The following is a 21,621-nucleotide window of genomic DNA, read 5'->3' on the forward strand; positions in this document are numbered from 1 at the left end:
TCAGTTTGTTTAATATATTATAAAAAACAGCTTCATCTGGCCTTAGCTAAGGTCCAATACTTGGCAATGACATCATTTGTTTGTTAAAGTGTATTAAAAAGAGTAAACTCTAAGGCAGGGGTGGGCAAACTTTTTAGACCGAGGGCCACATCAGGGTTGCGGAACTGTATGGAGGGCTGGGTAGGGAAGTCTGTGCCTCCCCAAACAGCCTGGCCCCCGCCCACTCCCACCTCCTAACTGCCCCCTGAAGAACCCCTGACCCATCCACCCCCCCTGCTCCCTGTCCCAACTCCCTGACCCCTATTCACACACACCAGGACTCCCATGCCTGTCCAACCTATCCCACGCCTATCCAACCCCCTCCGTTTCCCATCCTCTGACAGCCCCCAAACCTCTGCCCCGTCCAACTGCCCCTGCTCCCTGTCTGCCCCCCGGGACCCTCTGCCCCTTATCCAGCCCTCCCCTCTTGCCCCGGCCTCCCTGCCCCCTTACCATGCTGCTCAGAGTAGCCAGAGCTAACCATGGAACCACACTGCCCAGCAGGAGTGGCGGGCCAGAGCGCGGGCGGCACAACGAGCTGAGGCTGCGCGGGGTTACACGGACAGCAGGGGAGGGCTGGGGGCTAGGGGCCTGCAGGCCGTAGTTTGCCCACCTCTGCTCTAAGGGTTCATTGCTAATACCTTCCTGTACAAGTTGGAGCCAACCAATATGGATATAAGCATCCCTGTAAACCCTTTGGTAAATATTTGTAATCAAATGCTCATAGAAGTGTTGTTACTGTTTATTATTTAGGCTTTTAGACCTATTTAGAGCAATTACAGAAAAGCCATTCGGCCTTTAGATTTAATAAAGGAATTTATGATTGAACTGGTGTCATGGTAGTTTCCTATATTAATAATTTCAAACACACAGCCCCAAAACAATTCCATCTACCATACTGCCCCTATTTATAGTTCAAGATATAGCAAAGGTAAAATTCCACTGAAGACGTCATCATAAGCAAAAAGGAAAAGAAATAAAAATCTTGTTTTCTAGTACCTTGTACAAACAAAATGTTACTAGTTTGCTGCCTACTAGGGAAACGGCTAACCTATTTTTAAAAATCCAGATTGTAATGACTGATCTTCACACAAAACCAGATGCTAAAAATTAAGATTGACCTCAGTTTCCGTCAAACCACCACTGAATGGCAACAGAAATGGGTTGTTTCTCCCACTCACCCTACTCCTTTTGTCCTTCTCAACCAGCTATACTCCTGTCAAAAATATAAAGGAAAGGGTAACCACCTTTCTGTATACAGTGCTATAAAACCCCTCCTGGCCAGAGGCAAAACCCTTTAATCTGTAAAGGGTTAAGAAGCTAAGATAACCTCGTTGGCACCTGACCAAAATGACCAATGAGGAGACAAGATACTTTCAAATCTGGAGGGGAGGGGAGGGAACAAAGGGCTCGTCTGTCTGTGTGATGCTTTTGCCAGGAACAGATCAGGAATGCAGTCTCAGAACTTCTGTTAAGTTAGTAAGTAATCTAGCTAGAAATGTGTTAGATTTCCTTTTGTTTAAATGGCTGGTAAAATAAGCTGTGCTGGATGGAATGTATATTCCTGTTTGTGTCTTTTTATAACTTAAGGTTTTGCCTAGAGAGATTCTCTAGGTTTTGAATCTGATTACCCTGTAAGGTATTTACCATACTGATTTTACAGAGGTGATTCTTTTACCTTTTCTTTAATTAAAATTCTTCTTCTAAGAACCTGATTGATTTTTCATTGTTCTTAAGATCCAAGGGTTTGGGTCTGTGTTCACCTGTACAAACTGGTGAGGATTTTTATCAAGCCTTCCCCAGGAAAGGGGGTGTAGGGCTTGGGGGGATATTTGGGGCGAAGACATCTCCAAGTGGGCTCTTTCCCTGTTCTTTATTAACACGCTTGGTGGTGGCAGATTAGGGTTCAAGGACAAAACAAAATTTGTCCCTTGAGGAAGTTTTTAACCTAAGCTGGTAAGACTAAGCTTAGGGGATCTTTCATGCAGGTCCCCACATCTGTGACCTAGAGTTCAGAGTGGGGAAGGAACCTTGACAGCTCCTAACTAAGCTGAACTGCAGTTCAGGAAAAGGAAGCACATGGCTAACAAATAAGGCTATAAAACATTTTCTTCTTGGACAACCAAATATGAGATACAAACTGTCCTGAGAAAGCATAGCCTAAAGAAAGGTAACACAATCAAACTTCTAGCTTTTATAAAACTAGAAACTGTGAACAAAGATAAAAGCAAAGTGCACTTTGGCTTATTGGCAACTATCTGTTATTACAAGTAGACAAGTCCAACATTTAGGTTTTGCTACTGAATATTGAACAAAAGCCTAAGAAATGGTTTTATGGATTTTAAATGAGAAAAAATGTGTCTCAGGTTTTGAACATTGCTAGGGAAATGTTCAAATTTATTATACCACTGTGCTATTGCAAGTGAACCTGACAGATCTACTTCCAAACAAAATAAACCACAAATAGCATACATGGCAAAAACAGTTTTTTTTTTAATTATAATACACTGTATTAACACATGTAAGGAAGTCTTAAATATAATAAAATTGAAACTTCTGATTGCTCTCAATGTACCACGGAATCAAAAATTAGAACCTTATTTCCCCTCCACTTTCTATTATTATAATTATTTTAGCTGAATTTAAGTTTTAATGTCAAAGTCACTGCACAATTTAAACAAAAACAAAAGGGTCAAGTATTCAATAAATGAAGTGCTGATACCTATAAGTTCTGCAACTGCACTGAACGGCCAAGTATGACTGGTAGAATTTGTGTGCAAGAACTTTGGACAAAGCTGAAACAACAAAAACAAAAAAGGTTAGTGTTAGCTCAGTTTGTTTCCCTCCACACTATAAAGTGAAAGACAATATCTATTAAATATTGTGACATTTACAGTAGCCATTTTATACAACAAATGAGCGTTAAGTTACCATACTTAAAAAAATCTGAAGAATATTTCCAACATTTATCATCAATATTCTTCAAGAAAGTGACATGATCGGCAAGATTTAGCCCTTGTTGTTATGCTGTGTTCTAGACTAGAGTCCTCAAGGTCACCTATGAAGTTGATTACTCCAGAGGGAGGTGCAGAGCTACATAGGGAGGCTGAGTGGAGGCACAGAGACTAGTGCAGACAGGGGAGGGGTACAGGGACACATAGGGACAGGGGAGTGGGCTGGGTGAGGGCACAGAGACACATGGGGGAAGGGGTGCAGAGCTACATAGGGCCAGGGGAGTGGCTGGGTGAGGGCACCAACACGAGGGGGAGGGGTACAGGGACACATAGGGACAGGGAAGTGGCTGGCTGAGGGCACAGAGACACATGGGGGCGAGGGCAGATGTGCCTGACTGAATGGGAGAGGCTAGGGGTCAGCCAGAGTCTGCATGGGGGAAACTCCCTAACAATCCCTCCCTGTCCCCGCAAAAAACCTGTTCCATACTTTTCCCATCCATACCCAACAGCCCTCCAAGTTCACTCCCAGGCTCCTTCCCAGCAATTTACTTCCCTCTCCCTCAGCTCCTCTGTTACCCCTAACTCCCCCAAGCCTTTGCACTGCTTCTGAAGGGTGCGGGAAATATGGTTCTGTATTGCGGTTTAAATGAATTACTCAGAGTTCTGTATTAATATGCCTAGTAAGGAATCTATTTGTCAAAAAACATTTCCTAATCTTTTTTGTTGTCTGTATTGTTACAGACATACTTGCTGACAGGTATTTTGAAATAAATGACCAAAAATAATTGAAAGTGGTGTGATTATATTGTGTTATTTTGACAAAATATGCAGAATTTTTAAATATTCTGTGCAGAAGTTTTAATTTTTTGTTGTAGATTTTTAAACTTTTTGGCACAGAATTCCACCAAGAGTATTACATGTCACTACAATTACATGCCCACTGACACAAGACGTCATTAGAGGAACCAAATCTCAGCTCTCCAGCACAAGCCTCAACCACTTGATCTAAAAGAGTAATCTTTTCTTTAGGTATGTAACAAGCACTTATTCTTACTAGGGGCAACCACCAAGAGGAGCAATACACTGGCTTAGGCTTTGTCTATATTACAAATGCTTTGTCAGTATAGCTAAACAGGGGAGCCCCCTAGTGCAGACATAGCATATACTGACAGATGGAGATTTTCCCACCAGCACTGTAACATCACCTTTCTGAACATTAGCTATGACGAAGAAGCAATCTTCTGTCAGCATAGTTGCATCTAAACTGGAGTTTTTAGTGGCATTGTTGTGTTGACAGGGAGTACTGTTTTCTCCACACGCCTGTGTCATAAAAATAAAGGGAAGGGTAAACCCCTTTGAAATCCCTCCTGGCCAGGGGAAAGCTCCTCTCACCTGTAAAGGGTTAAGAAGCTAAAGGTAACCTCGCTGGCACCTGACCAAAATGACCAATGAGGAGACAAGATACTTTCAAAAGCTGGGAGGAGGGAGAGGAACAAAGGGTCTGTGTGCTGCTCTTGCCAGAGACAGAACAGGAATGGAGTCTTAGAACTTTTAGTAAGTAATCTAGCTAGGTATGTGTTAGATTATGATTTCTTTAAATGGCTGAGAAAAGAATTGTGCTGAATAGAATAACTATTTCTGTCTGTATATCTTTTTTGTAACTTAAGGTTTTGCCTAGAGGGGTTCTCTATGTTTTGAATCTAATTACCCTGTAAGATATCTACCATCCTGATTTTACAGGGGGGATTTCTTTATTTCTATTTACTTCTATTTTTTATTAAAAGTCTTCTTGTAAAAACGGAATGCTTTTTCATTGTTCTCAGATCCAAGGGTTTGGGTCTGTGGTCACCTATGCAAATTGGTGAGGCTTTTTATCCAACATTTCCCAGGAAAGGGGGGGTGCAAGTGTTGGGAGGATTGTTCATTGTTCTTAAGATCCAAGGGTCTGGGTCTGTAGTCACCTAGGCAAATTGGTGAGGCTTTTTACCAAACCTTGTCCAGGAAGTGGGGTGCAAGGTTTTGGGAAGTATTTTGGGGGGAAAGACGCGTCCAAACAGCTCTTCCCCAGTAACCAGTATTAGTTTGGTGGTGGTAGCGGCCATTCCAAGGATAACGGGTGTAATATTTTGTACCTTGGGGAAGTTTTGACCTAAGCTGGTAAAGATAAGCTTAGGAGGTTTTTCATGCAGGTCCCCACATCTGTACCCTAGAGTTCAGAGTGGGGGAGGAACCTTGACATGGTGGCACAGTGGTGGGATTAACCTGAAATCATTTGGGATCCAGTTGAGATTTTTGAACTAGAAATACAGATTTTAAAAAGGAAATTTTTTTTTTCTTTGGAAAGAAAGTCCAGAAAGCAGCTTTGAAACTGAAAGCAGCTTGGTTTCTCTCTGCTTTGTGGCCAAGCAGAGACAAAAGGGGATTATCTTGTGAATTGCAGGTTTTCTTTGCCTGGAGGCAGGGTACTTAACTCCTGCAGGGAAGTCTTCCAACCCAGAGGTTTTTTTTTCTTTTCTTCCTAAAAGTAAATAGGGGGTGTGTGTTCTACCCATTTGCTTTTTCTTTGGGCTGGGTAAGCAGGTTTCCAAGCAGTTGGAGGTTTTTTGCTTTAATTTGGGCCCAGAGCAGAGACAAGGGAATTGTCTTTTTCTGTAGGCTGACAATCACTATCAGAAAATAGGTATTCTATTCCAGCACAGCAAAATTTTACAGCCAAGTTTTGTTTGTTTATTTCTAAACCTCGGGTGTAAAGTTAGTAAAAACAGAGAGGTTAGAATGGCAAAATCCGCGGCTCGACTACAGCTCGAATTAGCCAAATTTCAGGCTGAGGAAAGACAAAGGGAACATGAAAGACAGATAGAACTCATGCAGCTGAAGAAGGAACAAGAAATGGAGGCAAGGAAGCATGTGGAGGAGGAGAGGGAAAAAGAGAGGAAGCATGTGGAGGAGATGGAGAGGATAAAGGCCCAGCAGAATATACCAACAAACCCTAGCAATCCTTCTCCAGGTACCACTTCCCATCCCAGAAAGTTCCCCACCTACAAGGCAGGTGATGATACTGAGGCCTTCTTAGAAAACTTCGAAAGGGCCTGCCTTGGGTACAACATCTCTGCTGACCAATACATGGTAGAGCTGAGGCCGCAGCTCAGTGGACCCTTAGCTGAGGTGGCAGCTGAAATGCCTAAAGAACACATGAACAAGTATGAACTGTTTAAATCCAAGGCGAGAGTCAGAATGGGGATAACACCCGAGCAGTCTCGTCGGAGGTTCAGAGCCCTAAGGTGGAAACCAGACATGTCATTTACCCGACATGCCTACCACATTGTGAAACATTGGGATGCCTGGATATCAGGAGCAAGTGTTGAATCTCCAGTAAATTTGCCCTTCCTAATGCAAATGGAACAATTCTTAGAGGGTGTTCCTGAGGAAATAGAAAGATACATCCTAGATGGGAAACCCAAAACTGTAATTGAGGCAGGAGAGATTGGAGCCAGATGGGTGGAGGTGGCAGAGAAGAAGAAAACTGGTCGCAGTTGGAGCGGAGACCAGAAGGGACCACCCCAGACCACACCCTATTACCGGGGGCTGCCCAAAGCCCCACCTACCTCCCAAAGAGCCCTCCAGACCCCTTATCGTCCCACCACCCCGTTCTCCAGCAGCCCTCCTCGCCCCAGTGACCCGTCAGCTGGACGATGTTTTAAATGTAACGAGCTGGGGCATGTAAAGGCCAACTGCCCCAAGAACCCCAACAGATTACAGTTCATTGCACCGGAATCACACCAGAGGTCCACAGGCCCAGATACCTCCCAGATACCCTTGGAGCGGAGGGAAACTGTGAGTGTGGGCGGGAAGAAGGTCACCGCGTGGAGGGACACCGGAGCACAAGTGTCAGCTATCCATGCTTCCTTAGTGGACCCCAATTTAATCAACCCAGAGATCCAAGTGACGATTCAACCCTTCAAGTCCAACTCTTTCAATTTGCCTACAGCCAAGTTGCCTGTCCAGTACAAGGGCTGGTCAGGAATGTGGACTTTTGCAGTCTATGATGATTATCCCATCCCCATGCTGTTGGGGGAAGACTTGGCCAATCATGTGAAGCAGGCCAAGAGAGTGGGAATGGTCACCCGCAGCCAGGCTAAACAAGCCGTGAGGCCTAGCTCTGTTCCGGAAACTTCTATCAGGACCCAGTCAGAGGTGATGGACCTGGACCCCAGGCCAATGTCTGCAACAGCAGTAGTGGATCCAGTCCCAGAGACCCAGACGGAACCAGTCCCAGAACCGGAACCAGCCGAACAACCAACACCAGACCCCGTGTCAGCACTGAATCCAGTACTTGCAACCTCAACACCAGAGGGCCCCACCGAACCTGAACTGGCAGCAGCCGATAACCCGACCCAAGAGGCTCAGCCGGAGCCTGAATCCCAACATAGTGCACCAGCGGAGAGCGGTTCACAGTCAACAGAAACAGCTCCATCCCCTATATCGCTTCCAGAGGGACCAAGCCTAGGTCCACAATCCCATGAGGAACTGATGTCTCCAGCATCAAGGGAACAGTTCCAGACCGAACAGGAAGCAGATGAAAGCCTCCAGAGAGCTTGGACGGCGGCACGGAGCAACCCACCGCCTCTCAGCTCTTCTAATCGATCCAGGTTTGTTGTAGAAAGAGGACTTTTATACAAGGAAACTCTTTCTGGTGGACACCAGGAAGACTGGCATCCTCAGAGACAGTTGGTAGTTCCAACTAAATACCGGGCCAAGCTCTTGAGCTTAGCCCATGATCACCCTAGTGGCCATGCTGGGGTGAACAGGACCAAAGACCGTTTGGGGGGGTCATTCCACTGGGAGGGAATGGGCAAGGATGTTTCTACCTATGTCCAGTCTTGTGAGGTGTGCCAAAGAGTGGGAAAACCCCAAGACCAGGTCAAAGCCCCTCTCCAGCCACTCCCCATCATTGAAGTTCCATTTCAGCGAGTAGCTGTGGATATTCTGGGTCCTTTTCCGAAAAAGACACCCAGAGGAAAGCAGTACCTACTGACTTTCATGGATTTTGCCACCCGATGGCCGGAAGCAGTAGCTCTAAGCAACACCAGGGCTAAAAGTGTGTGCCAGGCACTAGCAGACATTTTTGCCAGGGTAGGTTGGCCCTCCGACATCCTCACCGATGCAGGGACTAATTTCCTGGCAGGAACTATGAAAAACCTTTGGGAAGCTCATGGGGTAAATCACTTGGTTGCCACTCCTTACCATCATCAAACAAATGGCATGGTGGAGAAGTTTAATGGAACTTTGGGGGCCATGATACGTAAATTCGTAAATGAGCACTCCAATGATTGGGACCTAGTGTTGCAGCAGTTGCTCTTTGCCTACAGAGCTGTACCACATCCCAGTTTAGGGTTTTCCCCATTTGAACTTGTATATGGCCGTGAGGTTAAGGGGCCATTGCAGTTGGTGAAGCAGCAATGGGAGGGATTTACACCTTCTCCAGGAACTAACATTCTGGACTTTGTAACCAACCTACAAAACACCCTCCGAACCTCTTTAGCCCTTGCTAGAGAAAACTTACAGGATGCTCAAAAAGAACAAAAAGCCTGGTATGATAAACATGCCAGAGAGCGTTCCTTCAAAGTAGGAGACCAGGTCATGGTCTTAAGGGCGCTCCAGTCCCATAAAATGGAAGCATCGTGGGAAGGGCCATTCACGGTCCAGGAGCGCCTGGGAGCTGTTAATTATCTCATAGCATTCCCCACCTCCAACCGAAAGCCTAAGGTGTACCATATTAATTCTCTAAAGCCCTTTTATTCCAGAGAATTAAAGGTTTGTCAGTTTACAGCCCAGGGAGGAGACGACACTGAGTGGCCTGAAGGTGTTTACTACGAAGGGAAATGTGCTGGTAGTGTGGAAGAGGTGAACCTCTCCATGACCCTTGGGCGTATGCAGCGACAGCAGATCCAGGAGCTGTGCACTAGCTACGCGCCAACGTTCTCAGCCACCCCAGGACTGACTGAACGGGCATACCACTCCATTGACACAGGTAATGCTCACCCAATTAGGGTCCAACCTTACCGGGTGTCTCCTCAAGCTAAAACTGCTATAGAACGGGAGATGCAGGATATGTTACAGATGGGGGTAATCCGCCCCTCTGAAAGTGCATGGGCATCTCCAGTGGTTCTAGTTCCCAAACCAGATGGGGAAATACGTTTTTGCGTGGACTACCGTAAGATAAATGCTGTAACTCGCCCAGACAACTATCCCATGCCACGCACAGATGAACTATTAGAGAAACTGGGACGGGCCCAGTTCATCTCTACCTTGGACTTAACCAAGGGGTACTGGCAGGTACCGCTAGATGAATCTGCCAAGGAAAGGTCAGCCTTCATCACACATCTCGGGCTGTATGAATTTAATGTACTCCCTTTCGGGCTGCGAAATGCACCCGCCACTTTCCAAAGACTTGTAGATGGTCTCCTAGCGGGATTAGGAGAATATGCAGTCGCCTACCTTGACGATGTGGCCATATTTTAGGATTCCTGGGCAGACCACCTGGAACATCTACAAAAAGTCCTTGAGCGCATAAGGGAGGCAGGACTAACTGTTAAGGCTAAGAAGTGTCAAATAGGCCTAAACAGAGTGACTTACCTTGGACACCAGGTGGGTCAAGGAACTATCAGCCCCCTACAGGCCAAAGTGGATGCTATCCAAAAGTGGCCTGTCCCAAAGTCAAAGAAACAGGTTCAATCCTTCTTAGGCTTGGCCGGTTATTACAGACGATTTGTACCGCACTACAGCCAAATCGCTGCCCCACTGACAGACCTAACCAAAAAGAAACAGCCAAATGCTGTTCAGTGGACCGGAAAGTGTCAGAAGGCCTTTAACAAGCTTAAAGCGACACTCATGTCTGACCCTGTACTAAGGGCCCCAGACTTTGACAAACCGTTCCTAGTAACCACAGATGCGTCCGAGCGTGGTGTGGGAGCAGTTTTAATGCAGAAAGGACCTGATCAAGAATTCCACCCTGTAGTGTTTCTCAGCAAAAAACTGTCTGAGAGGGAAAGCAACTGGTCAGTCACTGAAAAAGAATGTTACGCCATTGTCTACGCTCTGGAAAAGCTACGCCCATATGTTTGGGGACGGCGTTTCCACCTGCAAACCGACCATGCTGCACTGAAGTGGCTTCACACCGTCAAGGAAACTAACAAAAAACTTCTTCGGTGGAGTTTAGCTCTCCAAGATTTTGATTTCGACGTCCAACACATCTCAGGAGCTTCTAACAAAGTGGCTGATGCACTCTCCCATGAAAGTTTCCCAGAATCAACTGGTTAAAATCGTCCTTGAGATGTGGAAAATATTGTTAGTCTTTATGTACTTGGTAGTATATTTAGAGATGCATGTGTCTTATTAACTCTGTTTTCCTAGAGCTCCAGGAAGAAATCCCAGCCAGTGTTTCACCCTAGCTGAGATTTGGGGGGCGTGTCATAAAAATAAAGGGAAGGGTAAACCCCTTTGAAATCCCTCCTGGCCAGGGGAAAGCTCCTCTCACCTGTAAAGGGTTAAGAAGCTAAAGGTAACCTCGCTGGCACCTGACCAAAATGACCAATGAGGAGACAAGATACTTTCAAAAGCTGGGAGGAGGGAGAGGAACAAAGGGTCTGTGTGCTGCTCTTGCCAGAGACAGAACAGGAATGGAGTCTTAGAACTTTTAGTAAGTAATCTAGCTAGGTATGTGTTAGATTATGATTTCTTTAAATGGCTGAGAAAAGAATTGTGCTGAATAGAATAACTATTTCTGTCTGTATATCTTTTTTGTAACTTAAGGTTTTGCCTAGAGGGGTTCTCTATGTTTTGAATCTAATTACCCTGTAAGATATCTACCATCCTGATTTTACAGGGGGGATTTCTTTATTTCTATTTACTTCTATTTTTTATTAAAAGTCTTCTTGTAAAAACGGAATGCTTTTTCATTGTTCTCAGATCCAAGGGTTTGGGTCTGTGGTCACCTATGCAAATTGGTGAGGCTTTTTATCCAACATTTCCCAGGAAAGGGGGGGTGCAAGTGTTGGGAGGATTGTTCATTGTTCTTAAGATCCAAGGGTCTGGGTCTGTAGTCACCTAGGCAAATTGGTGAGGCTTTTTACCAAACCTTGTCCAGGAAGTGGGGTGCAAGGTTTTGGGAAGTATTTTGGGGGGAAAGACGCGTCCAAACAGCTCTTCCCCAGTAACCAGTATTAGTTTGGTGGTGGTAGCGGCCATTCCAAGGATAACGGGTGTAATATTTTGTACCTTGGGGAAGTTTTGACCTAAGCTGGTAAAGATAAGCTTAGGAGGTTTTTCATGCAGGTCCCCAAATCTGTACCCTAGAGTTCAGAGTGGGGGAGGAACCTTGACAGCCTGAAAGACACCTGTCTCAACTAAACTTTGCAGTATAGACCTGCTCTTAGTGTGTACAAACATGTCTCCCTGTAGTAATTGGGTCAGTTTGATGAAGGCTTATTTACCCCTAACCAAATAGCTCCTTTAGGTCAAGCAGTGGTAATTCATGGTTTGGATAGTCAAGCTCCTAAATTCTATCCCTCCAATGACCAGAACAGCTATACCAGGAAACCCTTTCTAGTGTAGACAAGGCCTAAATAAACATGAGCTAGTCACCCTGTCCATTATCTCCACAGATATAATGCTGTTGACCTTTTGCCAAGCACAGCAGAAATCAGGACCTTGTAGGTCAGTTTTCTGTTTGGAGCAAACATTAGTGATGCAGAGTCAGATATTTTCTTCAGGTAACTTGTTTATTTACAAAAGGCACACACCAATCCTATTTCCTTGAACAGGGGTGGTAAATGGCACATAAGCAACTCACTCTTGCAGAAGCCTCAAGTAAAGCATTTCCGCCTGTTTCCAGGACACACTCACCAATCTAACTGCTTAACAATTTCTGATAATCTCTCTCTCACTAAACACCTCTGCACTTCACTTCTATAAGTGAGGGCAGGTCTACACTACAAACTTGTAGTGACACAGCTGCACCAATGCAACTACTCCGCGGGATTGCTTCTGGCGCAGACATTCTAAGCCAATGGGAGCGAGCTCTCCTGTCGACTTAACTCCACCTCCATGAGAGGCAGTAGCCATGTTGGTGAGAGAGCTCTCCTGTCTACATAGCGCTGTCTACACTAGTGCTTAGCTCAGTATACCTACATCATTCAGTGGTGTGGATTATTCACACCCCGAGTGACCGTTATATCAAAAAGAAAAGGAGGACTTGTGGCACCTTACAGACTAAAATTTATTTGGGCATAAGCTTTTGTGAGCTACAGCTCACTTCATCGGATGCATTCAGTGGAAAATACAGTGGGGAGATTTATATACATTGTGAAAGTATAACATTGTATAAGTATAGCGTTGTATAAGGGGACATGCTGAATACATTGTATATGAGAGGGCATGCCAAAACATGTTACAAAGTATCTGAGGGAAAACATGTAGGGACAGTTAGCTTTTGAATGGAGAAGCAATTAAGATAGAGCCAGCACGTCTAAGAAGCAGGCATCAGAATGGAAGGTGTGAAGGGCAATTAGTTAACTGGAAGCTGTTAAAGGAGATTGTTAAGGGTGGCAGGTAATTGAAGATACGTGACTGGTCTCAGGGATCTCAAAGGGTGGTGACTAAAATCTTTTTTCTTCTTTTGTCTGTAACTTCTCTGTAACTTGTTCTCCAAAAACTGTATAAATTAAGAGACAAGCCCCACTCGGGGGGCTCACTTCTAAATGTGTTAGCAGAGCAGCTTTGCTAATAAAACAGAGTGGTCTGATAAATTGTGAGTCTGAGTCAAACTTTGACAACATAGAGAACATGAAACAATGGGTGTTACCATACACATTGTAACCAGAGTGATCACTTAAGCTAAGCTTCAGAGTAACAGCCGTGTTAGTCGGTATTCACAAAAAGAAAGGGAGTACTTGTGGCACTTTAGACACTAACCAATTTATTTGAGCATAAACTTTCGTGAGCTGTAGCTCACGAAAGCTTATGCTCAAATAAATTGGTTAGTCTAAGGTGCCACAAGTACTCCCTTTCTTTAAGCTAAGCTATTACCAGCGGGGGGGGGGGGTCGTCGGACCACCTTTTGTAGTGATAATCAAGGTGGGCCATTTCCAGCAGTTGACAAGAACATCTAAGGAACAGTGGGGGAGAAGAACATGGTGAAATAGTTTTCAGAGGAAATAGTGTTACTTTGTGTAATGACCCATCCACTCCCAGTCTCTATTCAAGCCTAAGTTAATTGTATCCAGTTTGCAAATTAATTCCAATTCAGCAGTTATACCAAAGTAATTCTGTAGTGTAGCCCAGGGCTGGAGAAACTCCTAGTCCCACACTGCTCATGGAGACCATATGGTGCAGAAAGCTGGGCCATCAACACTTTTATACAGCAGCTCTGCAAAACAAAGGCAGCTTAGAAAGTTCTAACCACCTGTACAAAGGAGAGTGATTTAGCTCACACAATATCCTTAATGACTTTCACGGAGTGGTTATTGCATGAAATCTTTAACTTCCTTTGGAGAGCTTAATCCTGGGTGATTTTATATTTTTGTATATGTATATGGACATGCACAATCCTCTCATGGGCAAGCCACCAGTGTTGTTAAAATACTAAAAGTTGGTCCAATAAAAGATATTACCTCACCCTCCTTTGTTTCTAATAACATTGCTCATCCCACATGAATGTTGTAAAGCTTGTTTGAAAAGCAATTTTTACATACATGGAAGAGTTTAATGGAATCCAGTGCACATAACAGGAGCATATCCTCATGATGCATATTCTCAAACCCCTTTTCTATTGATTAAATTAAAACTAATCCACTGTCCAGCAGGACTCAAAGGTCTAATGTGTCTTTGGCCTGGTCTTCACTGCAAAGTTAACTCGAGTTATACTTGAGCCATCATCACACATAAAACCCCTTAATTTGAATGCAGTGGTGCTTTTAACTCAAAATGGCAGGCCCAAGAGGAGGTATAGGCTAACACAGAAGTGAGCACAGCTCAGCAACTGTAAAACTATTGCAGTGTGGACGCAGGCTAGCTTCACTGTGGTGCCACCATTAGTCCAATACCTTCCAACAATTTTTCCATGTTCCCAGAAAGGACAGACAAGTTCTCCCACAATGCACTAAGAAATAATTCAAAAAGCAGCTTAAATTTTACATTGCTAAGAATCACAGAATGTGCCCCCAGAAGCTGTAGCACTATTCAATGAGTGGGTACAGTAACTCCTCACTTAACGTTGTTTCATCGTTGATCTATTAGAGAACATAGTAATTAAAAATTGCGCAATGTTTGCATATAACGTTGTTTGGCCGCCTCCTGTTAGCGGGTGGTGGCTTGGAATAAGGGTGGGCCACGAGGACGCAGCACACTCTGGGGAGTGGGTGGGGGCAGGCCTGGGGCAGAGCCGGGGGTTGAGCACCCCCTGGCACTTTGGAAAGTGGGCGCCTGTGCAGCCGTACATGCGCCATCCAGAGGAGGGAGTCATGCACTCCAGTGGGATAGCATGGATTCGTCATCACGTTCAGTTTCCACAGGGAAGTGTTTGCAGCCGCTGCCCTGCGCCCATTGTGTCTCCTCCCTCATGGCTCCCTTGTAGAGTGAGAGGCTACACTAACAACAACTTGTTAATCCACGATGGCTTAGCCAAGTGCTAGTTCATCATTTAGCAGCAAGGCATTCCCTAGGAAATATCCTACCTATATCAACAACAGTTGCCTTTTGCCTCAATGTACCAAACAGATGCAAGCCTCCCCTACCCCAACTACCCACTTCTGTCAAGAAACTACATCTTATTTTTAATCTATAGTCCAGATCTATCACTACACCAACTTACCCCACGCAAGGATCCTAAACAAATTGCAAATCTTATACCTTCCCTATTCAGAGGTTATGAACAATGCACTCACCTGGCCAAATGCAGGTTACATATCAATGTTTCTACATAGCCAGGTACTCAGAGTACATATTCAAGCCAGGCCAGTGATAGATTACAGATGACAAAAATCTTTATTGTAAAAACAATTAAGGTTGTCACACATGTAACTTACTGGACACAAAACAAATAGTTAAGCCACTTAACAGTACATACCACCTACTCCTCTACCTATAGGCCCACACCTTAGTATTACTATTATTACTATTGTATATCAGAATCTTAACTTTGCCCCTTTAAGCTGCCCTCTGCGAATACTACTTTACTGGATTCTCCACATCCCCAATACTATCAGTAGTAAATGTCTGACATAGTTTAGTATGCTGGGAGAGAATAATTTGGTAGAGGATGCTGGAAGGCTGGCATCCTTAGAGGAGCAGAGTTAAGGTTTTGTTGTGCGTCGTCTATCATTCGCAGTAGCTATGGTAATGGTAAGGCAGGCCTGTGGACTAGAGGGTATGTACTGTTAGACAGCTAACTTTTCCTTGATCATGTAAGAGAGCCAAGGCAGATAATCTCTTTTACTGACCAACTTCAATAAAAGACATTACCTCACCACCTTGTGTCTCTAATATACTGGCAGGGACTAACACAGCTACAACAATGGGCATGCATGTTGATTGTATGTCAGTATATTACAAGAGTGGCAACCATAACTGCTTCATAACTTGTGTGTTAATTTCCTAGGTTTTTTAAAAATATGTTTAAGCAGGAAGAAGAGGTTCAGTAGGGGAGGTGGGACCTGAAGAAAAGTGAGTCCCCTAGTTCTGTGACAGCTGCACTTCATTGACATAAGATTTTACCTGCTAAAGAACTACAGTTGTTGACAGAGAAGATTGTATCCATTAGCAAAAAGAAAAGGAGTACTTGTGGCACCTTAGAGACTAACTGTAGCTCACAAAAGCTTATGCTCAAATAAATTGGTTAGTCTCTAAGGTGCCACAAGTACTCCTTTTCTTTTTGCGAATACAGACTAACACGGCTGCTACTCTGAAACCTATCCATTAGCAGTTGCACTTCTCTGAAAGATAAAAATCTTTTATACTGTAGGATATAATCTGTCAGAGAAATGGAGCTGCTGACAGAAAATAAATCTGTCAGCAGCTACACATAAAACTTTCTTTGTTACAGGATAAATCTGACGGAAAAGCACTAACCCATAGTGGCTCTTTTTTGATCAGTTGATTCCTTCTCTCTTCCCTACCCCCAGCGTGCGTGCGCACACAAAGTCAGGCTACTATGGATAAGTTTCAGCCAGAGCCCAATTTAAAGTTTATGAAAAGAAATCAAACTACTCAGAATACTCAAAAGACAAATATTAATGCTGAAGTAAAAGTTCACTCTGAAAGCTCACCTACATGTAGAGAGAAATACATACACATCATTTCAGAATGTAGCCTTATCTACGGAGCTGCCACCAGTGTTTCTATAATATCATACATGGGAGAGATTGTAGGAGTTAAAAGGTTTGTAAAATTTATTATAACTTTCATTTGTAGTCAATTCTTGACATTTCTGAAGTTGTTATAAATCTTTCCCTGTTGAATGGTGGGTAGTTACACAAGATATCTTTAAGATGAGGTTTGGAATACACAGAATGTTCCACTGAATGCATCCGATGAAGTGAGCTGTAGCATACGAAAGCTTATGTTTAAATAAATTTGTTAGTCTCTAAAGGTGCCACAAGCACTCTTTCTTTTCACAGAATACTGTACATGTCAGCTATGAGCATTTGATAGTGAGTCAAGACACCAGATAACCAGGATCAATCAACTTACTGATCGGAAGTAAAGACAGCATAATACAGAAAGGTCACTATGCTACCAATCTGGAGAACACACTTACAATAGTTACATTTTCCCGTTTGTTCCAACTTTATAAGCTTAATTCTGCTCATCTTTTTTTTCCACTTGTTTATGACAGATGGAATCTGGAATTTTCAATTCTATTACCACACCTTACAAACTTTTTCTAGCTTTGTACATAACATTCCAGATGAAAATAAACTGCGGAAACATCTGCACTAACGGTACGTACCTAGCACAAAGTGCTTATTTAGCAAACTTCAACAGAACATACATCTTGCTTTTGACAGATTCTGCATATACAAAGAACAGAGATTACAACAATTTAAATACTAGTGAATTTCCACAATAAAGCTCAACATGAGTACAAAAGATTGTGGGAGATTTTAACTAGTTCAATGCACTAAATATGTATATTTGAGACTATAAATGTTTACCTTCCCTCATCTATTCAGTTCCATACTTCTAAATAAATAGGTTTCTGAATCTTCATCTTCCTAATTATAATTTTACTTCATAGATACAGTAGTAACGTTAGCAAAATTTCCATTCTAAAAAAATTCAGAGCCACTATAGATTTTATTAAGTTCCTTCTGAAAACAACTAATAGAACTGCTTTCTGAAAATAAGATTTGTTTGTTTTGATTATCATGTACATTGCACTTGAATGACATTTAATTGTGCATGAAGTTTTAGAATCACTTTTCTTTTGGAAGGACCCAAATATTAGAAAACAAGAATAATACCAGGGTTGCCAACTGTCTAATCACAAAAACCCAAACACTCTTGTCCTGCCCAACTCACTCCATCCATCTTCCCTCCGTTGCTCGCTCTCCCCACCACCCTCACCGGGTTGGGGCAGATACAAGATACCTGGGGAGGAGGGGGGATGCATGCTCTGGGCTAGGGCCGAGGAGTTTGGAATGTGGAAGGGGCTCCAGGCTGAGCCTGGGGTAGGGGTGCAGAAGGGGATGTGGGGTGCAAGCTCTGGGAGGGAGTTTGGAGGGGGGCTCAAGGATGGGGCAAGGAGTTGGGGTGCAGGAGGGGGCTCCAGGCTTAGGAGGCAGGAGAGGGTGTGGGCTCCAGACAGGAGGCACTTACCTCGGGCAGCTCCCAGGCAGCGCCACAGCAGGGCTAAGGCAGTCTCCCTGCATGCCCTGGCACCACCCCACTCCCGGAAGCAGCCAGCACATCCTTGCAGCACCTGGGTGAGGGGTAGGAGGCTCCATGCTCTGCCCACACTCACAAGCACCGCCCCGTAGCTCCCTTTGGCCGCAGTTGCCGGCCAATGGGAGCTGCGGAGTCGGCGTTTGGGCAGCACACGGAGCCCCCACATCCCCATGGGCCGCAGGGATATGCCGGCCACTTTCAAGAGCATTACGGGGCAAGGGCAGGTAGGGAGTCTGCCTTAGCCCTGCTGCACCTCTTGACTTTTACCAGCCTAAAATCTCCTGGTTTGGTTTCAGTAGCCTCTGGGAGATACGGCCTGATTCCAAGAGACTCCAGGCAAAACCGGGAGAATTGGCAACCCTAAATATTACTAGTCATTTTTAAACATCCAGAACTTTGAAGTGATTTGTTCAACTGGTTTTAGCCCTTGGTTATAGCCACTGCCATGGACAATGCTAGTTGCCACTACCATGGTTAGCTGTGCCTTTGACCCCTTACAGATCTCTCTAAGTCCACTTCTCCAGTCTTATGCCTTCTCCCTTGGACAATCCTGCTATTCTCCCACTCACAGAATGGGTTCTAGGCTCCAGTAGCCTGCATATCAACTGTGCTTACCCAACAGATCTGACTAAGTTTTGTGCCTCCTGTCCTTCCTTTGGGAATTGGTGACCAATGGATTACAGTGACCCAAAAAGAGGTTTCTTAAAACAAAGTATTCTTTAGTCTTAACAGTAGGAACACAAAGAATAGTGTAAGAGAAAAAAAGTTTTTTTTAAAAAAAACAGAAGATCTACATGCCTGTCTATTTTATCTAAGCCGGAGTTCTGTTGGTGAGAGAGAATCTTTAAAGCTACACAGAGCTCTTTTTCAGGTCTGGGAAAGGTAGTGAGCCCTAGACTACACTAGGAACTTATATGGTTATAACTATGTCACTCAGCAACACAGTACAGACCAAACTTCCTGTGTACACAACGCTATGCCAATGGGAGGGCTTCTCACCTCGACTTGGTAACTGCCTCCCAGTACAGTACCTGAAATGCAAACAAGCCCTCAGAGCGTCACAGCTAAATATAAAATAGTTCAGCGTAAATTGATAACACATATTCTAAGGGACCAGTCAAGGTGAAGTGGTCCATTAACACCATTGTAGTCATTGACAAAAAGTGGGGTTGGTGGGCAATAAGCCATGAAGCCAGTGCCTTTATTATAACCATGATTTTTAGTGTCTAACAAAATTATGAATTTAAGCTCTCACTCATCTTTTGGAAGTGCTGTGCAGGTTTCCTTTAAGGATATAACGACTGATAAATCAGATACAGAGTGATTGCTTCATGAAAAGCGTTCACCACTGGTGATATGGCATTTTTGTCTTTTTTCCTTGTTCAACAGAAGCTGGTCCAATAGAAGATATTACCTTGCCCACCTCGTCTCTCCAATACCATAGGAACCACACAGCTACAACAATATTGCATATTATTTAAGCTCTTCCATCACGTGAGAAGGGCACAGGAAAGCCTAGCTGTTTAAAAACCCTGCAGGTACCTGTGGGTGCCAACAGGTTTCCCCTGAAGAGATCCCTGACAACTGCTACCCCAAAGAATGATTATGTCCTTTTAAATCTAGCCAGTGTTTTTGTTCTCCTCCGCCTCCCAAACTCGGGCTTCCTGCCCAAACCTGTCCCGCGACCTCCATAGGCAGGGCCAGAGCATCAAACCGAAAGGCGTTTGCATCGTCTCTCAAGTCCCCCTCCCGGAAACGCTTGAGTTGAGCTGAGGCGTCCTTCATTGCCTCGCCCACCTGACTGTTTCCAAACAGCCCCGATGGCACCGCCCCCAACAGCCATGCGGCGACCACCCCCGCGGCCAGACCGGCACAGAGCGCCGAGCCCCGCCCGGGCTCCCCCCGCGCAGGGTGGAAAAGCTCCTCCCAGCCAGCCCGGACTCCCCCATGGCGGCGCGCCCCCGGCCCCCCTCTCGGGAGCCGCCTGTAAGCTTCGCGGTGTTTTGGTTTTCGGAAGCGCAGGTTTCCCTGCCCGGGGCCAGGCCTCAGCCCGCCCCTTCGTGCCCGGGCGCAGGGAGCTGCCGCCTGCTGGGGGGACCCTTTCGCCGCCCCCACCTGGTCCCCAGGGAACGGACTCGAGACGGGGGGGGGGGGGGGAAAGATGGCGGGAGAAACCAACTCACACCCCCCCACCCCGGGGGGTGGGGCGCCCGGCCGCCCGCTCACCGCGCTGAGGCGAATCCCGCTCTGCGTCTGCACCGCCATCTTAACTCCGGTGCAAAACCAACGCAGCCGTGGAGCCTTAGGTCCCAACCCCCGCCCGTCTCCGCCCCAAGCACTTCCGGGGAGGAGCTGACCACTTCCGGCCCCCGAGTTGGGGGCGGTGCCGGACGCTGAGGAAGAGCCGCGAGCGTCAGCCCCGCCCCCTTGTGCGTGCGCGGCACTCGCCTGCGGGGGCGGGGCGAGGCGCCGAGGCGGCGGCGGTTTGTGCCCCCAGCTCGCGGGCTCGTGCGCAGCAGTTGGGGCGGAAAGGCTGGAGAGGAGCCGCGCTCTGACTGGCCGCCCCACCCCACGTGACAGGGGCTCGCGGACCCCTCCCCCCCTGCCCGGCTGCATGAAAAGGGAGAGGCCCCGCTGCCCGCCCCGTGCGTACGCACCCACTAACCGTTCCCCCCTGCGCATGCACCTCTCGTCCGCATCCTCTTGGGTATATCCTCCCCGTGCGGTCTCTGATCCTCCATACACACACCTTGCGTACAATCATCCTTACACCCCCTTTGCACACACACACACACACTCCCCCTGCACACATCTACCCCACATGCCCTGCCTGCCCGCACGCTGTACACACAGACACCCACTCCCCCCCCACACCCTGTATGCAGCCACCCCCATATCCTCTGCACACGCACACCCTGTGCACCCCCACATACCCTGTAGACACACACCTTGTACACACCCACCCCACATCCCCTGCACATACACATACCCTGTGCGCATACCCTGTACGCATCCATCCACACATTCCCTGCACACACATACACTGTATACAGACTCAGATGCATTATTTGAATGTTGCCACATTCAAGGTTTTCCTGTGGAATTGGGCTATTTATGCATGCCAGTTGTGGTATTTTTTGAGCAGTCAGGGGTTGCAGTATTTTGGCCAAGTTTGCTTATAGTCTGCTACATTTGGGGCTAATTAAATTTAATTAGATGAAATATATATATACACTGTGTCAGGGGCTCTCCTTACAGTACCTCACTGCCCACTGGCCTTTCCTGGCTAAGGCAAGGTTTCCAGGCACAAGGTGAGCCTAGAGCTGCAGCCATGGTGAGTGCAGGTGGCACTTACTGGCTCTGTTGCTGTCTGGTGGGACATGAGCTGGATGTGCAGGGCCTGCGTCATGGCTTCTCCCTGACGGGGGGCTTCAAACTGCCTGGCTCTGGGCCCCTGACGGGTGAGTGCTGAGGAGAGTGGGTGGGGACCAATGTTCCCTCTAATTTTTGACAGGCTGTGTAAGCAAAAAATTTCTTCTGTGCAAATTGTGCTTCTGTGCAAATTTTTGTGCATGAAGTGTTTTGCCATGTGCATGGGGTTTAGGATCTGTGTGCGCGTGCAGACGCGCACAGCTTAGAGGGAACAGTGGTGGGGGCTGGGTTCTGTGGGTACATGTTCAGGTGA

At 45.9% G+C, this 21,621-nt stretch overlaps 1 protein-coding gene across 5 annotated transcripts in view; it reads right to left on the minus strand.

Moving 5' to 3' along the window:
- The window catches only part of MORC3 (MORC family CW-type zinc finger 3), a 66,202-nt gene extending 45,901 nt beyond the window's left edge, over positions 1 to 20,301 (minus strand). Inside the window, exons 1-2 of one of the 5 annotated variants that reach the window (XM_048867257.2) lie at positions 20,163 to 20,301; positions 2,762 to 2,834 (exon numbers count right to left, since the gene is read on the minus strand). In XM_048867257.2, the coding sequence (XP_048723214.1) occupies positions 2,762 to 2,834; positions 20,163 to 20,201 (112 nt within the window). In that variant the 5' untranslated portion in view covers positions 20,202 to 20,301. Of the gene's footprint in view, positions 1 to 2,761; positions 2,835 to 13,308; positions 13,329 to 16,998; positions 17,019 to 17,867; positions 17,965 to 20,162 lie in introns of those variants that run through there. The other 4 variants (XM_048867265.2, XM_075132857.1, XM_048867274.2 and 1 more) reach the window with 4 other exon arrangements.
- Between the last annotated feature and the right edge of the window lie 1,320 nt (positions 20,302 to 21,621).

The sequence above is a fragment of the Caretta caretta genome, chromosome 1 (assembly GCF_965140235.1).
Source record: "Caretta caretta isolate rCarCar2 chromosome 1, rCarCar1.hap1, whole genome shotgun sequence".
Taxonomy (NCBI): domain Eukaryota; kingdom Metazoa; phylum Chordata; order Testudines; family Cheloniidae; genus Caretta; species Caretta caretta.